A 21,062-nucleotide genomic window follows, 5' to 3' on the forward strand; every position below is an offset into this window, starting at 1 on the left:
CAGGAAGTAGCGGCATTAGGGAATGAGACAGGACAGGTCACACAAGTTTGTGTAGGGGAAAACTTTGCATCTACTGACCACAATGCCATTAGTTTCAAAATAAATATGCATAAAGATAGGTCTGGAACAAGGGTTGAGATTCTAAATTGGAGAAAGGCTAATATTGATGGTATCAGAAAGGATCTGGCAAGTGTGGATTGGGACAGGCTGTTTTCTGGCCAAGGCATCCTTGGTAAGTGGGAGACCTGCAAAAGGGATATTTTGAGAATACAAAGCTTGTATGTGCCTGTCAGAATACGAGGGTAAAGATAACAAGTGTAGGGAACCTTCATTTTCAAGCGATGTTGAGGCCCTGGTTAAGAGAAAGAAGGAGGTGCATAGCAGGTATAGGCAGGTAGGAACAAAAGGAGTATATCAAATGCAAGAGAACACTTAAGAAAATCAGGAGGGCTAAAAGAAGACATGAAGTTGCTCTAGCAGACAAGGTGAAGGAGAATCCTTAGGAGGTGTACAGACATGTCAAGAGCAAAAGGATTCAAAGGGACAAGATTAGTCCCTGGGTGTCCAGAATAGCAATCCATGTGTGGAGCCAAAACAGATGGGGGATATCTTAAATAACTTTTTTGCATCTGTATTTACTCAGGAGATGGACACAGAGTCTATAGTACTGAGGCAAAGCAGCATCAACTTCATGAACCCTGTACAGATTACAGAGGCGGCTCCTCTGCATTGGTGACACCCGACATAAATTGGGGAACCGCTTTTTCGAGCACCTCTGCTCCTTCCGCCAAAAACACAACTTCCCGGTGGCCAAACAATTTAATTCCTATTCCCATTGCCATTGCAGCATGTCAGTCCATGGCCTCTTCTTTGGCCATGATGAGGCTACTCTCAGTGTGGAGGAGCAACACTCTATACTCTATATAGGTAGCCTCCAATCTGATAGCAGACACATCCATTTCTCCTCCCGGTAATTCTTTTTCTCCTCTTCTATTCGCCACTCTGACCGCTTACCTCTTCTCCTCACCAGTCTATCACCTCCCAGATGTGCCCCTCCTTTTTCCCTTTCTCCCATGGTCCACTCCCCTCTCCAATCAGGTTCTTTCTTCGCCAGCCCTTTACCTTTCCCACCCACCTGGCTTCACCCATCACCTTCCAGCCATCCTCATTCCCCTCCCCCCCCAACTTTTTATTTTGGCGTCTTCCCTCTTCCTTTTCAGTCCTGAGGAAGGGTTTCGGCCTGTAACGCCGACTATTTATTCATTTCCACAGATGCTGCCTGACCTGCTGAGTTCCTCCAGCATTTTGTGTGCGTTGCTGTAGATTTCCAGCATTTGCAGAAACTCCTGTGTTTGAAACTGCTCACTGCTTCCACTGCTGTGCCACTGATGATAGAAGGGGTGTGAGTACTGCAGGTTCTCCTGAAGTTGTTAAACATCTCGTTTGTTTTGCTGACATTGAGGAAGAAGTTATTTGCCTGAAAACAAGACTCGAGTTCTTCCACCTCCAATCTGTAGGCTGTCTCATCACTATTCGTGATGAGCCCCACCACTATCATGTCATTGGCAAACTTGACAACTTGACTACTCGGGTGTGGGGACGGGAAGGGCAGAAGATTTTTGGATCATTGGTCTCTCTTACAGGGAAGGTGGGACCTGTACAGAAGGGACGGTTTGCACCTGAACTGGAGAGGGACTAATATCCTAGCAGGAAGGTTTGTGAATGCTGCACAGTAGAGTTTAGACTAAAGTTGCAGAGGGATGGGAACCAGAGTGCCAGAACGGTTAGTGGAGAGTTTGTGAGGCAGATGGTGGTAAGACCTGAGACAATGTTAGGAAACAAAATGTTGAGCATGGTGTGACTAGTGTCCTGAGCTGCCTGTATTTCAATGCAAGAGCTATCATAGGAAAGGAGGATAATCGTGCTCAAGATGAGGTAGCTGGTTTACAAACACAGGCACTGTATAGTGAGGAGAGGCTGTTGATAGGGCAAAACTGCAATCAACAGGATAAGTTGCAACATAAAAGGCAGACAAAATCGAAAAGGGTGAATACAGGACTGAAGGAGTTGTATCTGGATGTGTGCAGCATATTGAATAAGCTAGATGAACTTGCAGCACAGTTGGGGATTGGCAGGTACAATGTTGTAGGCATCACTGTATCATAGCTGAAAGATTATAGCTGGGAGCTTAATGTCCACGGATACACATTGTATCGAAAGGGTAGGCAGGAAGGCAGAGGGGGTGGCATTGCTCTGTTGGTAAAAAATGAAATCAAATCATTAGAAAGTGGTGACATAGGGTTGGAAGGAGTTGAATCATTGTGGATAGAGCTCAGGAACTGCAATGGATCCTAATGGGAGTTGCATACAGACCCACAAACTTTAGTAAGGAGATGGCCTACAAATTATAATAGGAGATAGAAAATGCATGGCAAAAGGGCAATTTTACAATAGGCATGGGGGACTTCAATATGCAGGTAGATTGGGAAAATGAGGTTGGTGCTGGTTTATGGGGGGGGAGGGGTGTTGGATTTCTCGAGTGCCTATGAGATGGCTTTTTAGAGCAGCTTGTAATTGAGCCCACTAGGGGATCAGCTATTCTGGATTGAGTGATGTGCAATGAGCCAGAATTGATTAGAGAGCTTAAGGTAAAAGAACCTTTTGGGGAAAGTGATCATAATATGATCAAATTCACCCTGAAATTTGAGAAGGAGAAGCTAAAGTCAGATGTATCAGTATTACAGTGGTGTTTAAGAAATTAAAGGGACATAAGAGAGGAGTTGGCCAGAATTGTTTGGAGAAACTGGCAGGGATGACGGCAGAGCAGCAGTGGCTGGAATTTCTGGAAGCAATTCGGAAGGTACAGAATATATACATCCCAAAGAGGAAGAAGTAGTCTAAAGGAAAGATGACACAAATGTGGCTAACAAGAGATATCAATGTCAACATAAAAGACAAAGGCAGGACATATAATACAGCAAAATTTAGTGGGAAATTAGAAGATTGGAAAACTTTTAAAAACAAACAGAAGGCAACACAAAAGTAAGCTGGCCAATAATATTAAAGACAATATCAAAAGTTTCTTCAGATACATAAAGTGTAAAAGAGAGGTGAGAGTGGATATCGGACTGCTGGAAAATGATGCTGGAGAGGCAGTAATGGGGGAAAATGAAATAGCGAATGAACTGAATAAGTATTTTGCATCAGTCTTCACTGTGGAAGACACTGGCAGTATGGTGGAAGTCCGAGGTGTCAGGGAGCATCGAGTGTGTGGAGCTACCATAACTAGAGAGAAAGTTCTTGGGAAACTGAAAGGTCCAAAGGTAAATAAGTCAGCTGGACCAGATGGACTTCACCCCAGAGTTCTGAAAGAGGTGGCTGAAAGCTTATGGAGACATTATTAATAATTTTTAAAGAATCACTAGATTCTGGAATCATTCTGGAATGCTGGAAAATTGCAAATGTCACTCCACTCTTCAAAAATGGAGAGAGGCAGAAGAAAGGAAACTACAGGCCAGTTAGTCTGACCTCAGTGGTTGAGAAGATGTTGGAGTTGATTATTAAGGATGAGGTCTCATGGTACTTGGAGGCACATGATAAGATAGACCATAGTCAGCATGGTTTTCTTGCCTGACAGATTTGTCGGAATCCTTCGAAGAAATGACAAAGTTTAGACAAAGAAGAATCGGTTGATGTTGTGTACTTGGATTTTCAGAAGACCTTTGACAAGGTGCCATACATGAGGCTGCATGACAAGCTATGAGCCTGTGGTATTACAGGAAAGATTATAGCCTGGATAAAGCAGTATCTGATTAGCAGGAGGCAAGGGATCCTTTTCTGACTGGATACCGGTGACTAGTGGTATTCCACAGGGGTCTGTGTTGGGGCTGATTCCCTTATGTTATGTGGTAATGATTTGGATGATGGAATTGATGGCTTTGTTGAAAAGTTTGCAGAGGATATGAAGGTAGGTGGAGGGGCAGGTAGTTTTGAGGAAGTAGAGAGGCTATAGAAGGATTTAGACAGATTAGGAGAATGGGCAAAGAAATGACAGATAGAATACAGTATCAGGAAGTGTATGGTCATACTCTTCAGTGGAAGAAATGAAAGGGTCGACTATTTTCTAAATGGAGAGAAAATACAGAAAACTGAGGTGCAAAGTGCAAGATTCCCTAAAGGTTAATTTGCAGGTTGAGTCTGTGGTGAGGAAGGCAAATGTAATGTTAGCATTCATTTCAAGAGAACTAGAATATTAAAGCAAGGATGTAATGTTGAGGCAACACACATCAAAGTCGCTGGTGAACGCAGCAGGCCAGGCAGCATCTGTAGGAAGAGGTGCAGTCGACGTTTCAGGCCGAGACCCTTCGTCAGGACTAACTGAAGGAAGAGTGAGTAAGGGATTTGAAAGTTGGAGGGGGAGGGGGAGATCCAAAATGACAGGAGAAGACAGGAGGGGGAGGGATAGAGCCGAGAGCTGGACAGGTGATAGGCAAAAGGGGATACGAGAGGATCATGGGACAGGAGGTCTGGGAAGAAAGACAAGGGGGGGGGGGAGACCCAGAGGATGGGCAAGAGGTATATTCAGAGGGACAGAGGGAGAAAAAGGAGAGTGAGAGAAAGAATGTGTGCATAAAAATAAGTAACAGATGGGGTACGAGGGGGAGGTGGGGCCTTAGCGGAAGTTAGAGAAATCGATGTTCATGCCATCAGGTTGGAGGCTACCCAGACGGAATATAAGGTGTTGTTCCTCCAACCTGAGTGTGGCTTCATCTTTACAGTAGAGGAGGCCGTGGATAGACATGTCAGAATGGGAATGGGATGTGGAATTAAAATGTGTGGCCACTGGGAGATCCTGCTTTCTCTGGCGGACAAAGCGTAGATGTTCAGCAAAGCGGTCTCCCAGTCTGCGTCGGGTCTCGCCAATATATAAAAGGCCACATCGGGAGCACCGGACGCAGTATATCACCCCAGCCGACTCACAGGTGAAGTGTTGCCTCACCTGGAAGGACTGTTTGGGGCCCTGAATGGTGGTAAGGGAGGAAGTGTAAGGGCATATGTAGCACTTGTTCTGCTTACACGGATAAGTGCCAGGAGGGAGATCAGTGGGGAGGGATGGGGGGGACAAATGGACAAGGGAGTTGTGTAGGGAGCGATCCCTGCGGAATGCAGAGAGAGAGGGGGAGGGAAAGATGTGCTTAGTGGTGGGATCCCGTTGGAGGTGGCGGAAGTTACGGAGAATAATATGTTGGACCCGGAGGCTGGTGGGATGGTAGGTGAGGACCAGGAGAACCCTGTTCCTAGTGGGGTGGTGGGAGGATGGAGTGAGAGCAGATATACGTGAAATGGGGGAGATGCGCTTAAGAGCAGAGTTGATAGTGGAGGAAGGGAAGCCCCTTTCTCTAAAAAAGGAAGACATCTCCCTCGTCCTAGAATGAAAAGCCTCATCCTGAGAGCAGATGGGGCGGAGACGGAGGAATTGCGAGAAGGGGATGGCGTTTTTGCAAGAGACAGGGTGAGAAGAGGAATAGTCCAGATAGCTGTGAGAGTCAGTAGGCTTATAGTAGACATCAGTGGATAAGCTGTCTCCAGAGACAGAGACAGAAAGATCTAGAAAGGGGAGGGAGGTGTCGGAAATGGACCAGGAAAACTTGAGGGCAGGGTGAAAGTTGGAGGCAAAGTTAATAAAGTCAACGAGTTCTGCATGTGTGCAGGAAGCAGCACCAATGCAGTCGTCGATGTAGCGAAGGAAAAGTGGGGGACAGATACCAGAATAGGCACGGAACATAGATTGTTCCACAAAGCCAACAAAAAGGCAGGCATAGCTAGGACCCATACAGGTGCCCATAGCTACACCTTTAGTTTGGAGGAAGTGGGAGGAGCCAAAGGAGAAATTATTAAGAGTAAGGACTAATTCCGCTAGACGGAGCAGAGTGGTGGTAGAGGGGAACTGATTAGGTCTGGAATCCAAAAAGAAGCGTAGCGCTTTGAGACCTTCCTGATGGGGGATGGAAGTATATAAGGACTGGACATCCATGGTGAAAATAAAGCGGTGTGGGCCAGGGAACTTAAAATCATCGAAAAGTTTAAGAGCGTGAGAAGTGTCACGAACATAAGTCGGAAGGGATTGAACAAGGGGTGATAAAACAGTGTCGAGGTATGCAGAAACGAGAACAAGGGGTGTTGAGGCCTCACTTGGAGTATTGTGAGTGGTTTAGGGCCCTTTATCTGAGAAAGGATGTGCAGAAACGGGAGAGGGTTCAAAGGAAGTTCACAGAAATGATTCCAGGATTGAATGGTTTGTCATATGAAGAACGCTTGTTGGCTCTGGGCCTGTATTCACTGGAATTCAGAAGAATGAGGGGGGACTTCATTGAAAGCTATCAAATGGTGAAAGATCTTGATAGAGTGGATGGGGAGAGGATGTTTCCTATGGTGAGACAGTCTAACACCAGAGGACATAGCCTCAGAATAGAGGGGTGTCCTTTTAGAATGAAAATGAGGAGGAATTTCTTTAGCCAGAGAATGGTGAATCTGTGGAATCCTTTGCCACAGGCAATTGTGGAGGCCAAGTCTTCACGTATATTTAAGGCAGAGATTGATAAATTCTTGGTCAGGGCTTGAAGGGATACAGGAGATCGGGGCTGAGAGGAAAATTGGATCGGCCATGATGAAATGGTGGAGCAGACTCGATGGGTCAAATGGCTTCTGTATCTTATGGTGTTTGGCCACGTGAACAGTGTGCACAGGAATGGGATCAGCACACAGCACACAACTCAGGGCACCTGTGTTGAGGATGATGGGGAGGGAGGAGTGCTCGGGATCCTAACTATCTGAGGTCTGTTGATTATGAAGTCCAACACCCAGTTGTATAATTGTGCATCTAGACCAAAGAGCAGGAGTTTGTTCCCCAGGGTCTGTGGGACAACGGTGTTGAATGCCGAACTGGAATCCAGAAACAGCATTCTGGCAGGAGCCGTTGCTTTCTAGGCAAGTCCTGACAGATGCTGTGGCATCTGTTGTAGTACAGTTCTGCTGGTAAGCATGTTGTTGAGTGTCCAATGTGTCAGGAATGGAGTTTTTGATGCATCCCATCATCAGCAGTCCAAAGCACTCCCTGATGATTGACTTCAGTGCCACCTGACGGTAGTTGTTTAGTGCTTCATCTGTAGATTTCATTGATACAGGGCTGATGGAGGGTGAATTGAAGCACGTGGGGACAGCAGCCTGGGTGAGTGAAGAGTTGATGTCCAAGAGGAGGTCAGTGAGCTGGTGTGCACACTCCCTGGGCAGTCGGCCTTTGATGTTATCTCACCGGGCCTTAAGGGGGCTGACTCTGCAGATCCTTGTCCCGTTAGTACATTAATGCCCCAACACATTTTAATTCACCTCTTAAAGATGTTACACGGTGGAATTTTCCAGCGAAGCGTGTTAATTTCCAGGATGCGCCGGAATTAGGGGCCCGACGATTGGAAAGGGAGAGCGGCTGATATCAACTGGTGAGCCAGATGCCGTACCAATGGGATTTCTGAAAACTATTAACCCTGGGTCAGAAATTAATAGTGAACAATTCATTTTAGAAAATGATAACGTGGCGTCAGGAGAGACAGCGGACGCCGGAATCTAACACGCGTGGTAACGGCGTGCATCATCGTGCACCTTCAGCCAGTGGCGAGTCTGATTTCACGGCCACAGCACCAGGTGGCGCTCCTCCAAGGGCTATTTCCATCTGAAAATAATGCCACACACACAAAAAGGTGTGAAACTCAAAAGTGATTTGGAACCACCCAGCGTTGCATGTTCGCTCCCACCTGGCTTGTGACCACCACGTGACGCCGGACACCACCGAAAGAAACTTTGCCCAGTTTCTGCCCTTCCAGCTGATTTATGCAGCAGTACCGCACATGATCCGACCTTCCGGTTTTATTGATCACCGCAGTCTATCAATATTACGGCATGGCCGGAATCATAGAATACGCGATTTTTGTCAGACGCTGATTGTTGTGCGATAAATTGATCAAATACATTACGGACGAAGTGTGAATCGCTTAATATCTAAAATTGTAGAATGAATCTCCTTTACGCACACTCCGCCTATTTTTGTAGAAATCGAATCACTGACCATTGCAAAAGAAAACAAAACGCCTAAATTTCATCCTTTCAGAAAAAAATAAACTGTGCTAATCCGAATATTTCCGGTGAAACACTCTGCCCCATTATCACGGAGCAAGGAATGCAGTAGATAACCGCTAGAATAACACTTAGTTAATAGCCAACTTGGAAAACAGTGTCCTGATTGTGAATGTTTTACTTGCAACGGATGAAGTGACTCCCAATGACAACAAAACCCCCTAATCTGAAAACATTCATACCAAACTTTGGAATATAAAGGTCACGAACCTGATTATTAAAAAAAACTTAATGCCTTTTACCTCTCCTTCCTGAGCGATCTGTTGGCAGAACAAAAATGAAACAATGGATAATCTTACGAAGAGAGTTGGAAAAAAAAGCACTTCCTAGGCTGTAAAGCTCTTGAAATCTCCTGATTTAGCGTTAGAGGATGCTTTATATTCCTCTTTTTGCAAAGGGCAGCCCGTTTCGGTGGAGAAAAGGGGGAATAAATTGGAGGAAGCAGCACAACGAAATCCCGCCTATGCTGGGAGCAAATGGAGCACGTGTCAATCAGATGACGTAACAGATTTTGGCGTGTTACCTGCTGCGAAGTTCGAATCGTTCATTGATAACATGTGAAGAGCAGAGATAGAGTGTGAGAGTGTGCGGTACACACATGGACTGAGTCGTTGCAGATATAGGGTGTATTTATATATATACATTTATTTATATTTTTAAAATATATATAGAGAGAGTTGTATTTTGTTTCACATCGAAAAGCAAAGTTTGTATCTGTCTGTTCTGGACAATGGGACCATTTGCAGTCGAGCGGGGAGTCGCGCTCGGGTTGTTGTGGAGTTGTTGCCTGGTGGTCGAGTGGCTGTCCGTGGCGGGTAGCTTGCTGCTGGACACGGGCAGCCACAGCGATCTCCACTCGAGTTTTGTGCACCGCCGCCTCAAACACCACGAGAAGAAGAACATGCAGCGGGAGATCCTCTCCATCCTGGGGCTGCCGCACCGGCCCAGACCTCACTCGCACGGGAAGCACAACTCGGCGCCCCTCTTCATGCTTGACCTGTACAATGCCATGTCCACCGGGGGCGAAGAGGAGGAGGAAGAGGGTTTTTCGCATCGGTACAGACCAGTCTTCACCACGCAGAGTCCACCGCTGGCCAGCTTACAGGACAGCTCTTTTCTCAACCAGGCGGACTTGGTCATGAGTTTCGTGAACCTAGGTAAGATTAAACTTTATAAATGAAAGCACACAGGCAGTACTCGTATGCATACTTACATCCGCACAGATATACACCGACTGTTCACACGTGCACATCTGCGCATGGACACGGAGACCTGCATATCTCTCTCCCAGACACGTACGCACGCAGGTTTAAACCCACCGTTTTCACAGAGTTCTTCATTTAAAATAAATCGATAAAATGTTTGCGGCTTTCCTTTTTTAAACCAAAGCTGATTAGAATCAACATCCAGGCAACAGAGTGTTCATTTTTGTTTTCAGGAGTGATTTGTTTTTATCAGATCGGAGTAGTTCGCAGTACCAGTAACTCAAAGAGTGGGTGAATTTTCTGCTTCGCATCCATAAAACAATTTATTAAACGTACCCGCATTATGACGGGGAACGCTAGCGCCGTGCAATACTTTAAAGTGCCCAGTGATCTAAGTGTGGACGGAGCCAAAACATGTGCTTTCGGGAGTTCAGTTAGATGCCTCCGACCCTGTTGCTGGGGCTTTCTTTGAATGTGTTAATTCAAAAGAACAAAAACAAAACCTTTGGCGTGGAATCTCGGAATGCCACTGTTTTGGTAGAGTTCTTAATTAGTATTGCGAAACTGTATACTCCGTGATAACGCGGCAAAGGAAGATATTTTAATCGTAAACTTACAAGCCATTATCCTAAATTGTGCTATGTGTGATTTATGGGGTGCAATGCACCTGCTACAGTGTTTCTCTGGAAGTAAACCGCGCGATTTTACTTTACTGGACTTCATTCGTAAATTGTACTGTATGTTTAATATTCTTCAATGAAACAGTGTGAAATCCCCTGTATGTTGCAATCTTGCAGCTGTAATCTTTAGTTAACTGGCATGCATTCTGACGGCTCGTTGAATGCAAACGTGCTATTTACTGTGTCAGATCTCGAAAAGTGCTCGGGGAGACCTTTCTCCTCTGTAAGGTGGGCCACCGTTCTGCACGCTTCTCAAAGCTTCCAGTCTGCGTGGTAGCTGACTTGGGATCTTTCTAACATCAACACCAGATTCTTTGACTGGTCTGTTTATTTGCCATAAATCTGACTGATGTTTGGAGACATTACCGAGGCTACTGTGCTCCGAAGCGGAAGAAGATTAAAAAAAATTGGCAAATAATGGTGCCTGTTAAAGCCGATCCCACTGGGTAAATAGTATGTATCTACAGTCAAAACATCCTTGCTTAATAATGATGATGTGTTTGGAAAAAACAGAGAAAGGAAATAGTTCTGTATTTTTCTGGCAGAATCCAGATGATTTTGCAGAGTATGTTTCCACCATAAATATCGAGCTGTCTATTGGATAAGAGGCACTTCTAGTAAATTAAACGCAGTTTTCGACGTAATTTAAAAGCTTTACACTTCAGTGAAGATTTAAGTTAAATTAGCACGATAAGTAAATGCAGATATTCGTTCACGCTAAACTCCTGAAAGGATTCCACACCTGTGAAGCAACTTGATGCTACTGGACTTTGGTTAGCGAGACTAGAGCTTTCATGGAGACATGGAGTGTGACCATTCACCCATTCGTTGTCACCTCAACCCTCCATCAGAAGCGGCTGTTTGCGTTTGTTACCCGGTGGCAGAAATCCAATGTCAAACTGCTAATATAAAATCGCATTGGGATGTCTCTAAAACTTGGAGTCACTGATGCATCATGTCCTTGCTGACTGCCCACAACAATCCCATTCACCAGAAGACACTCCGTAGCCTTCCATGCCTTGGCAGTTCAAGAGCTAGTCCAGATGCTTGAAAGCCTTTGCTTACATCACCCACTCCATTCCAATAGAGGAAAATGTCCGTCCTCTGATTCCTTCTAAGCTTCCTTTCCCTTACCCTAACCCTATCCCCTTTAGTTTAGACACCTTGGTTATAAGAAAAAGTTCCCTGTTACCTACCCTATCTATGCCCACTCGCTCTTAACTTCCTTTGGTTCTACCCAGTTTCTTCCCCCCCCCCCCACTTCTGCCTCTTGTGCTCTGTGACAAGAATACACATAGATTACGATGTAGCTGTCCTGTGCTGGCACCAGTGGGATCAGCAGTTAGTCTGCCACCTGTCTTCAGGAAAGAGAGAGATAAGGAAAACCATGAAGCAGCACTTGGAGATGTTAATGAAGGGGAAGGAGAGCTGTCAAGATCGGCTCCCCCTTTGAACCCTGAATTGTTTGAAGTGATGGACAGGCGATACTCCAGCAGGGGGATAAAAAGGGACAGGTTCACTAAGGCAAGACACACACGACACCCGAGGTAACAAGACCCTGGAAGCGGTGCATCTCTCACAAGTCGGTGGGAAGTACCGGGCCATAGACGCACAGGATGGAAAGGCACGATCGGCAGGAACCTGGTGTGTGTCCACCCTTGCCTGGGTGCTGGGTTCACCGCGGAGAAATGATCGTATCTGGAAACGGAGGGGGTCACGGCCGGTGACCTCAGATGACATCACAAAGGACTCACCCGAAAGCTGACTGCGAAGGTCTGTGTGGAAGCCTTGAATATTCATTCGTTTTGCTCTCTCTCTCCTTCCCCCCACTGTCCATCGCCACGGCAGCGATTACTGCGAACTGAACTGAACTAAATTGAACTGAACTTTGCGTCACTTTGAAACTGGTCATTTACCCCTAGACAACGATAGAGCTTGATTAATCCTGTTATCTTAATTCTGTGTGCATGTGTGTTTATCATTGCTGAACTGTTGCATTGATTATCCTTTTGATTAGAGTACTGTGTTGCTTGTTTCTTTAATAAAACTTTCTTAGTTCTAGTAATCCAGACTCCAACTGAGTGATCCATTTCTGCTGGTTTGGCAACCCAGTTACGGGGTACGTAACACCTCCATGAGAAACAATCCCATTCTATCCATCCTCTTCTCGTAACTGAAATGGTCCATCGCATGCAACGTCCCCTGTGTAACCACCACCTTCAGATCTAGTTCAACAACCAACACGGACACTGTGAATTACTTCCACTTAATTCAATAGCCACAATGGATCAGATTCCAGACCACCCTGCTCCCAGGAAAGGTGTGCACTTCACTGGAAGTTCAGCCTCGGCAGGAGTCCCAGTGTGATTTGTAGTGCTATTTCTTCTGCAGAGAATATTCTGTCTTGCTTTTTCTGTCAAGCGGTGGAAATGCGCTTGTTGGTGTGAATATGTATGTTATTACTGTGGTGCACACCCTATGTAAATGTGATGGACTACTGGGATGCTTGTTGAGTTTTTTAAAAAATCAGCAATAAATGTTAGCATCTGCAATACCGGTGTAGTGAACAACATGTCTGACACTGTTATAGGGTAATAATATACTCCAGGGTTTTGAAAGGCTCCTAAACCAAGGGCAGGACTTGTGGGTAAGTAGTTCAGTACATCTGTTTTACCTTGGAGAATTCAACAACAAGATAGATTTGTTGTGTTAAATTCCTCTCTTTTTCTCTATCGATAGGCGTTTAAGAGAACAGTTGTTAGCAGTTTTGACTGATGGAGGTAGTGTTGGTGTCATTCTTTGGCATTGAATTTAGTTGAGAGTTTTTAACAATGGCAACAAGGTAGATGAAATACAACTTGACATTTCATATATTGTGCCAGACATTTCTAAAACAGGCAGGCTTGCGGACGTTCACCCTGGTGAGTACTCTTGTTCTCCCCTTTCAACTTGTGAGAATATACACCACACAAACACAGTGGTCATGAATGGCTATCAGTTATGCTCTCGCACAGCTCATTTTGCCTTGAGAAGGATTTAAAGAATCTGTGACTGCAGGGATGTGACCTACATTCCAAAGGGTAGACTCATGAGACACAAACTCTGCCTCTGAAGGAGCTGGAATCTCTGGCAGGATTAAAGGATGTGGGAAAGGAAGGATGTCTGGAGAAGATGGCAGAGGCCGTCTGCGAACTGACTGGTGCCACAGGAGAGAGCGCGGGTGCTAGAGCTCTGAAGCAGCACACAACAGCACTGCAAGAATTCAGTCAATGGTTTTTAATACGGGATCTTTCATATGGACTGGAGAGAAAGGGGAGGGAAGGGGTTCTCTCTCTGTAATGTCATTTGTTGACTCTGAATGAGTGGTCTGGGAACTTGACTAGTTAATGGAAAAGGTGAAGAGTTCTTGATGGAGGTAGAATACAGTGTCCAGTTATGGTAAGTGGGCCTTATCCAGGGTCTCCACTGTGTGGTCGGAACACAGGGAGTTACTAGAAGGAAGCATCTGAGGGTTGGAGAGCTGTGTTGATGGGTCTGCACAGTGACATAGCTACTATTGCTCTGCTTCACAATTTGTGTCCAATCTTGGCTTCCAGTGTTGTCTGAGTGGAGTTCATATGCTCTCTGTGATCACGTTAGTGACCCAGGTCTCAAATTTCCTCCCACATTCCAACAGAATATAGCTTGGTAGGTTGATTGACTATTAAGTTGCCCATGGTGAAATTTACTTCATGAAAGCTTGAAGTCTCGTTAGGAGTGAGTCCCTGAAGTGTCGAGTGACAGAGTAACATCTTGCAGGGTGGGAGCCATTTGAAACCTGCAAGTCCCACCAGGAATGAGTCACTGTGTGAGCCAATAAAAAGGGAGGTGTAAGTGGAGCAGCCACTCTGTGAGTGGACCATGTTAGAGTGATCCGGCTCTGGCTCAATAGGCTTAGGCAAGCACAGGATTGGACAAGCACAAATCAGGCGCCAAGTGATTTTCCAGGGATTTTTTTTTCCAGTTTATACATAACTAGTTGTAACAAGCTCTTGGGCCTGTGTGGAGAGCTGGAGAGTGTAGAGCTCTGAAGTTTTTATAGCACCTAAACTGGTTAACTGTCATTTAACGCGAGTCGTTAATTGTTTAGATTTACTTGTGTTTTCTCGAGTGACTTGCTCTTTGTAATGTGGTGTCCTGGTGCTTTCTGTGTGAACTTGTTAAGTTTATTTTGATGCTCTGTTGGAACTCTTAAGAATAAACTTTGGTAGCTGTCTCTACATTGGAGTCTGTCTTTCCTCCGCATCTGGGTTCCAACATTGCCTGCACACGTCATGACAGCTAGTGTGCTGAGAATGGCTCCAGAGTTCCGGGTGCTAGGATCAGGGACATCTCAGATTGAGTCCATGACACTAAGTTAAAGGACAGGACCATCAGGGTTGTGATCGCAGGATTGCTACCTGTGCCACATGCTAGTGAGTTCAGAAATAACGAAGATCAGATCACACAGTTTAACACGTGGCTAAGAAGTTGGTGCAGGAGGGTGGGCATCAGATCTTTTGGATCATTGGGCTTTCTTCCAGGAAAGTGGGACCTGTACAGAAGAGATGTTTTGCACCAGAACTGGAGGGGGACAAATATCCTAGCGGGAAGCTTTGCTAATGCTGCACCGGGGGGTGGGGGGGGGCACGCGGTGGGGGGGTTATTCTAGATTTGGGAACCAGAGTGCCAGAACAGATAGTGGAGTGGTTGTAGAGAAAAATGTTGTTAAGCCTTCATACAAGGTCCGGAATCAAAGGATTTAGCACTGTGGCACTAATGTTCTGAGCTGCATATATTTCAATGCAAGAAGTATTGATGGTAAGGTGGATGAGCTTAGGACATGGAATTATGACATTGTTGCCATTAATGAGATTGGCTGCAGGAGGGGCAGGGCTAGCAGACCAATATTCCAGGTTTCCGTTGTTCTAGATGTGATAGAGCAGGAGAGATTAAAGGGGAAGGGCTGGCATTGCTAGTCAGAGAAAGGGTCACGGAAGTGCTCAGTCAGGACAGACTGGAGAGCTCATCTAGTGAGGCTTTATGAGTAGAACTGAGGAATGAGAAATGTACAGCCAAGTTAATATAGAAACATAGAAACATAGAAAATAGGTGCAGGAGTAGGCCATTCGGCCCTTCGAGCCTGCACCGCCATTTATTATGATCATGGCTGATCATCCAACTCAGAACCCAGCCTTCCCTCCATACCCCCTGACCCCTGTAGCCACAAGGGCCATATCTAACTTCCTTTTAAACATAGCTAATGAACTGGCCTCAACAGTTTGCTGTGGCAGAGAATTCCACAGATTCACCACTCTCTGTGTGAAGAAGTTTTTCCTAACCTCGGTCCTAAAAGGCTTCCCCTCTATCCTCAAACTGTGACCCCTCGTTCTAGACCTCCCCAACATCGGGAACAATCTTCCTGCATCTAGCCTGTCCAATCCCTTTAGGATCTTATACGTTTCAATCAGATCCCCCCTCAATCTTCTAAATTCCAACGAGTACAAGCCCAGTTCATCCAGTCTTTCTTCATATGAAAGACCTGCCATCCCAGGAATCAATCTGGTGAACCTTCTTTGTACTCCCTCTATGGCAAAGATGTCTTTCCTCAGATTAGGGGACCAAAACTGCACACAATACTCCAGGTGTGGTCTCACCAAGGCCTTGTACAACTGCAGTAGTACCTCCCTGCTCCTGTACTCGAATCCTCTCGCTATAAATGCCAGCATACCGTTCGCCTTTTTCACCGCCTGCTGTACCTGCATGCCCACTTTCAATGACTGGTGTATAATGACACCCAGGTCTCGTTGCACCTCCCCTTTTCCTAATCGGCCACCATTCAGATAATAATCTGTTTTCCTATTTTTGCCACCAAAGTGGATAACTTCACATTTATCCACATTAAATTGCATCTGCCATGAGTTTGCCCACTCACCCAACCTATCCAAGTCACCCTGCATCCTCTTAGCATCCTCCTCACTGCTAACACTGCCACCCAGCTTCGTGTCATCCGCAAACTTGGAGATGCTGCATTTAATTCCCTCATCCAAGTCATTAATATATATTGTAAACAACTGGGGTCCCAGCACTGAGCCTTGCGGTACCCCACTAGTCACCGCCTGCCATTCTGAAAAGGTCCCGTTTATTCCCACTCTTTGCTTCCTGTCTGCTAACCAATTCTCCACCCACACCAATACCTTACCCCCAATACCGTGTGCTTTAAGTTTGCACACTAATCTCCTATGTGGGACCTTGTCAAAAGCCTTTTGAAAATCCAAATATACCACATCCACTGGTTCTCCCCTATCCACTCTACTAGTTACATCCTCAAAAAATTCTATGAGATTCGTCAGACATGATTTTCCTTTCACAAATCCATGCTGACTTTGTCCGATCATTTCACCGCTTTCCAAATGTGCTGTTATCACATCCTTGATAACTGACTCCAGCAGTTTCCCCACCACCGACGTTAGGCTAACCGGCCTATAATTCCCCGGTTTCTCTCTCCCTCCTTTTTTAAAAAGTGGGGTTACATTAGCCACCCTCCAATCCTCAGGAACTAGTCCAGAATCTAACGAGTTTTGAAAAATTATCACTAATGCATCCACTATTTCTTGGGCCACTTCCTTAAGCACTCTGGGATGCAGACCATCTGGCCCTGGGGATTTATCTGCCTTCAATCCCTTCAATTTACCTAACACCACTTCCCTACTAACATGTATTTCGCTCAGTTCCTCCATCTCACTGGACCCTCTGTCCCTTACTATTTCTGGAAGATTATTTATGTCCTCCTTAGTGAAGACAGAACCAAAGTAATTATTCAATTGGTCTGCCATGTCCTTGCTCCCCATAATCAATTCACCTGTTTCTGTTTGCAGGGGACCTACATTTGTCTTTATCAGTCTTTTCCTTTTTACATATCTATAAAAGCTTTTACAGTCCGTTTTTATGTTCTCTGCCAGTTTTCTCTCATAATCTTTTTTCCCCTTCCTAATTAAGCCCTTTGTCCTCCTCTGCTGAACTCTGAATTTCTCCCAGTCCTCAGGTGAGCCACTTTCTCTGGCTAATTTGTATGCTACTTCTTTGGAATTGATACTATCCCTAATTTCTCTTGTCAGCCACGGGTGCACTACCTTCCTTGATTTATTCTTTTGCCAAACTGGGATGAACAATTGTTGTAGTTCATCCATGCAACCTTTAAATGCCTGCCATTGCATATCCACCGTCAATCCTTGAAGTGTCATTTGCCAGTCTATCTTAGCTAATTCATGTCTCATACCTTCAAAGTTACCCCTCTTTAAGTTCAGAACCTTTGTTTCTATATTGAACCTTTGATACTATATTATAGATCACCCAACAGTCCCTTAGATTTGAGGAGCAAATAGATTGCAGACTGTTACAAGAAACATTAGGTTGCGATAGTAGGTGATTTTAACTTTCAACATATTGACTGGACTCCTTTACTGTAAGAGGGCTGGATGGGATAGACTTGGTCAAATCCTGTTCTGGAAAGTTTCCTTAATCAGTACATAGAAGCCCTGACTAGAGAGAGTGCAACTATAGATCTCCTATTAGGGAATGAGACAGGGTAGGTAACAGAAGTTTGTGTAGGGGGGGAACACTTTGCATCTATTGATCGTAATACCATTTGTTTCAATGTCTGTTTCTGTGCTGTAGTGTTGTATTATTCTGACTCTATAGTGCAGGTGAGTGGTAAATGCTGGGGGGAGCTTATAGGAGTGCGGTAAGAATAAAATGGCATTGGGGTAGGTGGGTACTTGAAGGTCTGATTGAGTGGGTAGTGGAGGCAGAGACTTTCACAACATTATGAAGCATCCAGACAGGGACATGAGTAACAAGGCATTAAAGACGATACAATAAATTCTGATATGCGGCAGTATTGCAGTTGGTCTGCATGGATGTCATGGTTTGAAGGGATGTTTTCTGTGCCTATAACTCTACTCTAGCCAGACATTAAATGGCTGAACCTAGATGAGGAAGAATGTATTACGTTGCAACAGAAAGAAAGGTGGTGAGAACAGCATCACCTGATATTTTCCTCACTCTGAACTAAACTCTAAATCAATTTGAGGACTTGGCCAGGTGTGAGGGATTAACTGGAAAATTGAAGGTGATATCCTGTTTGGAGGCTATGGGAGAATTATCCCTGACAGAGGGAGTTGGGGAGTGATCTGTGTTTGTTGGTTGAGAAGTTCGCTGGTTAAGAAATACTAAGTGAGAGGCAATTATACACTTAAAACATAACACTGGGTGGACAGTGCAGAGTTTGGGGTCTTGGGAGGAGGGGTGGTTGTGAAACAAGGCTTATGGAAAAGATGAGCGAAGAGGGAGCAGGAACAGGAGGAAATTACAAATTGATAGAGAGCTTGAGTTCAGATAGCAGACTGGTCAGAAGAGAGGAGGGCTGTTGCATGCGTGGTCTTGATCTTTGAGATAAAGGAGTGCATGCATTCATGAAGCTCCAAGGAGCCCGGGAACATTCTGTTGTGTGAAGGCATTGTGGGCCATCTTCCCCTGCCAGGAAGTTACCTGGGTAAAATCATAGGAAGATAGTTCAATAGAATGGCTAAAGCTGACCAAGGGCAACAATGGCTGTTGTGTACCAAGTTAGCTCAGGATGGGGAGCGGGGGATGGAATGGTAACATAGCAGTTAGAGTAATGCTGTACTGAGCCAGCAACTCAGGCTCAACTGTGCTGCTGTCAGTAAGGAATTTGTACATTCTGCCCACGATCCTGTGGGTGCTCCAGTTTACTTCCATATTCCAAAGCTTATATATGGGTGAGTATGTTAATTGGTCACATGGGTGCAGTTGGGCGACACAGGCCTGGAAGGATCTGTTACTGTGCTGTATTCTTAAATAATAAGAATAATGATTGTGGTCCGCTGTCGTTGTAATATGAGGATGCAGTTGACATGAGCACTGGTGGACGCAGTGAAGTGTGATGGGGCCACAATGTACTGCAGGTGGTGGATATGTTAAATGAAATTGTTAGAATTGCTCAGCAGGTCAGGCAGCACCCATGAAGAGAGAAACCAAGTTAACGTTCTGGGTCGTATGAAGGATGGTCTTAAGAGGAGAGGGAGGTGATGCAGTTTAGGAAGAGGAATTTCAGTGGAATTGTGACAGGAGTTGGTTAATGTTCTGGCTGTGTCCTGGGGTGGGGGGGCAAGACGAGGCGGGGAGGGCACATGGCAGTGTTGGTCTGCCCATCTGACATCTCGTCTTGGCTTGGGACAGCACTTCATTCACTGTTGAACTGCAAAGATTGGAGGCAATGTCTTGAACTTGAACACCCGTTTGCTGCTGGCATGATCAACAACTACACAGTTGTGCAGGAGCCTCCATATCATCTGGCAAAGTGGTCAAAGTGACAATGCCCAGCTCCAGCTCTCTGTCCAGTGAAGAAATTCCCTTCACCTCTGTCACTTCCCAACCTCCAGCCCATCCTTGTCCTCCATTTTCCCAAACATCTCCATCTTCACTTTGCTGTCCACCCTTCTCATTGATGATCCATAGTTCATTTTCACAACCCTGAACCTTAAAACTTAATTCTTATTGAAAAAACGTCTCATTTTTACTGTGTACTGTACCAGCAGTTATGGTTGAAATGACAATAAAAAGTGACTTGACTTGACGTAAATCACTTTGTGGCTTGACATTCTATTTCTTTTTAATCTGTTTAGTGTGGCAGTGATAGTACGAATGTTAAATTATTGGATCAGTAATCTGGTTGATTAACAACCTCCTCTCCAATCCCAGCCATGGAAATACAACTCCAGTTCATAATCTACAAAACTAATCATCAGTACCACAACATTTTAGAGTGTTGTAGAAACCCAGCTAGTTCACTAATGCGGGGAAGGAAATCTGTCATTTTTACCTGGTCAGGCTTGTGTGCGACCTGGTCAGATTTGTGTGCAAGATAGGGGATCTGTGAGTTTATTCAACACAACGAGATTAGGGTTGGGCAGTAAATTCCAGCCTTAGAAACGCTGAAGATTGCAAATAAATGAATGGCTGCAAGTGTGAAGAAGTCCAACAAAGTTTGCTGCGATTTCTTAGACATTCCTGGCTCCTATCTCTCGCCTTATCATATTAAGACCATCCTTAAAAATCCATGAATATATTGTTGATGTGTGAAGTATGGAAGGAGTCAGAGGGACTTGAATTCAACAAATGAATTCATATTGTGATGTCTTTTATATTTTTAATTTTCATTCTTAGTTTTTTAAAAAAATTTCTTTTGATTACAAGGAAGGAAATGTTGGCATGAATTTGATTTTGAGTAATTAAGTAAAAACAGACATCAGAATATCTGCAGATGCTGGAAAACTAAGCAACACACACAAAATGCTGTAGGAACTCAGCAGTGTAGGCAGCATCTATTGAAAAGTGTAAACAATCCACGTCTGAGACTTGGCTGAGACCCTCCTTCAGGATTAAGAAGAAAGCTGGGGGGGTGGGGGTAGATGCCTGTTTTTTCGTCTCCGGCTCTTGACCTTTCCCACCCACCTGGCTACACCAATCACCTTCCAGCTAGCTTCTTTCCCCTATTCTCACCTTTTTATTCAGGCATTTCCCATCCCTTCCTTCTCAGTCTTGAAGAGGGCCTCTGTCTGAAATGTCGACTGTTTACTCTTTTCCATAGATGCTGCCTGGCCTGCTGAGTTCCTCCAATATTTTCTGTGTGTTGATTCAAATTAAATAAAAAGTTGGCTGCACCAAGGTTAACGCTGATCTATATGTGTATTGTTTTAAGGCTGATGAGGTAATGGAACTATTAGTTACGATATTGATTGTAATAGATTAATATTTTGGCTATGACAGATCTCTGATTTTAAAAAAGTATCTGGTGCTTTCCTGGCGTATATGATGAATAAACTCTTCTCAGGCTTCCAGCCAGGTACAGGTATTCACAATGGCCATAGGATTGACTTTGACAAAACTA

The 21,062-nt window shown here is 44.9% G+C and overlaps 1 protein-coding gene across 1 annotated transcript in view; it reads left to right on the forward strand.

Moving 5' to 3' along the window:
- Nucleotides 1–8,762: 8,762 nt before the first annotated feature.
- The window catches only part of bmp6 (bone morphogenetic protein 6), a 168,251-nt gene continuing 155,951 nt past the window's right edge, over nt 8,763–21,062 (forward strand). The window contains exon 1 of the mRNA XM_063055600.1: nt 8,763–9,344. Coding sequence (XP_062911670.1) covers nt 8,918–9,344 — 427 coding nt within the window. The 5' untranslated portion in view covers nt 8,763–8,917. The remainder of the gene's footprint in view (nt 9,345–21,062) is intronic.

The sequence above is a fragment of the Mobula hypostoma genome, chromosome 1 (genome assembly GCF_963921235.1).
Source record: "Mobula hypostoma chromosome 1, sMobHyp1.1, whole genome shotgun sequence".
NCBI lineage: Eukaryota > Metazoa > Chordata > Chondrichthyes > Myliobatiformes > Myliobatidae > Mobula > Mobula hypostoma.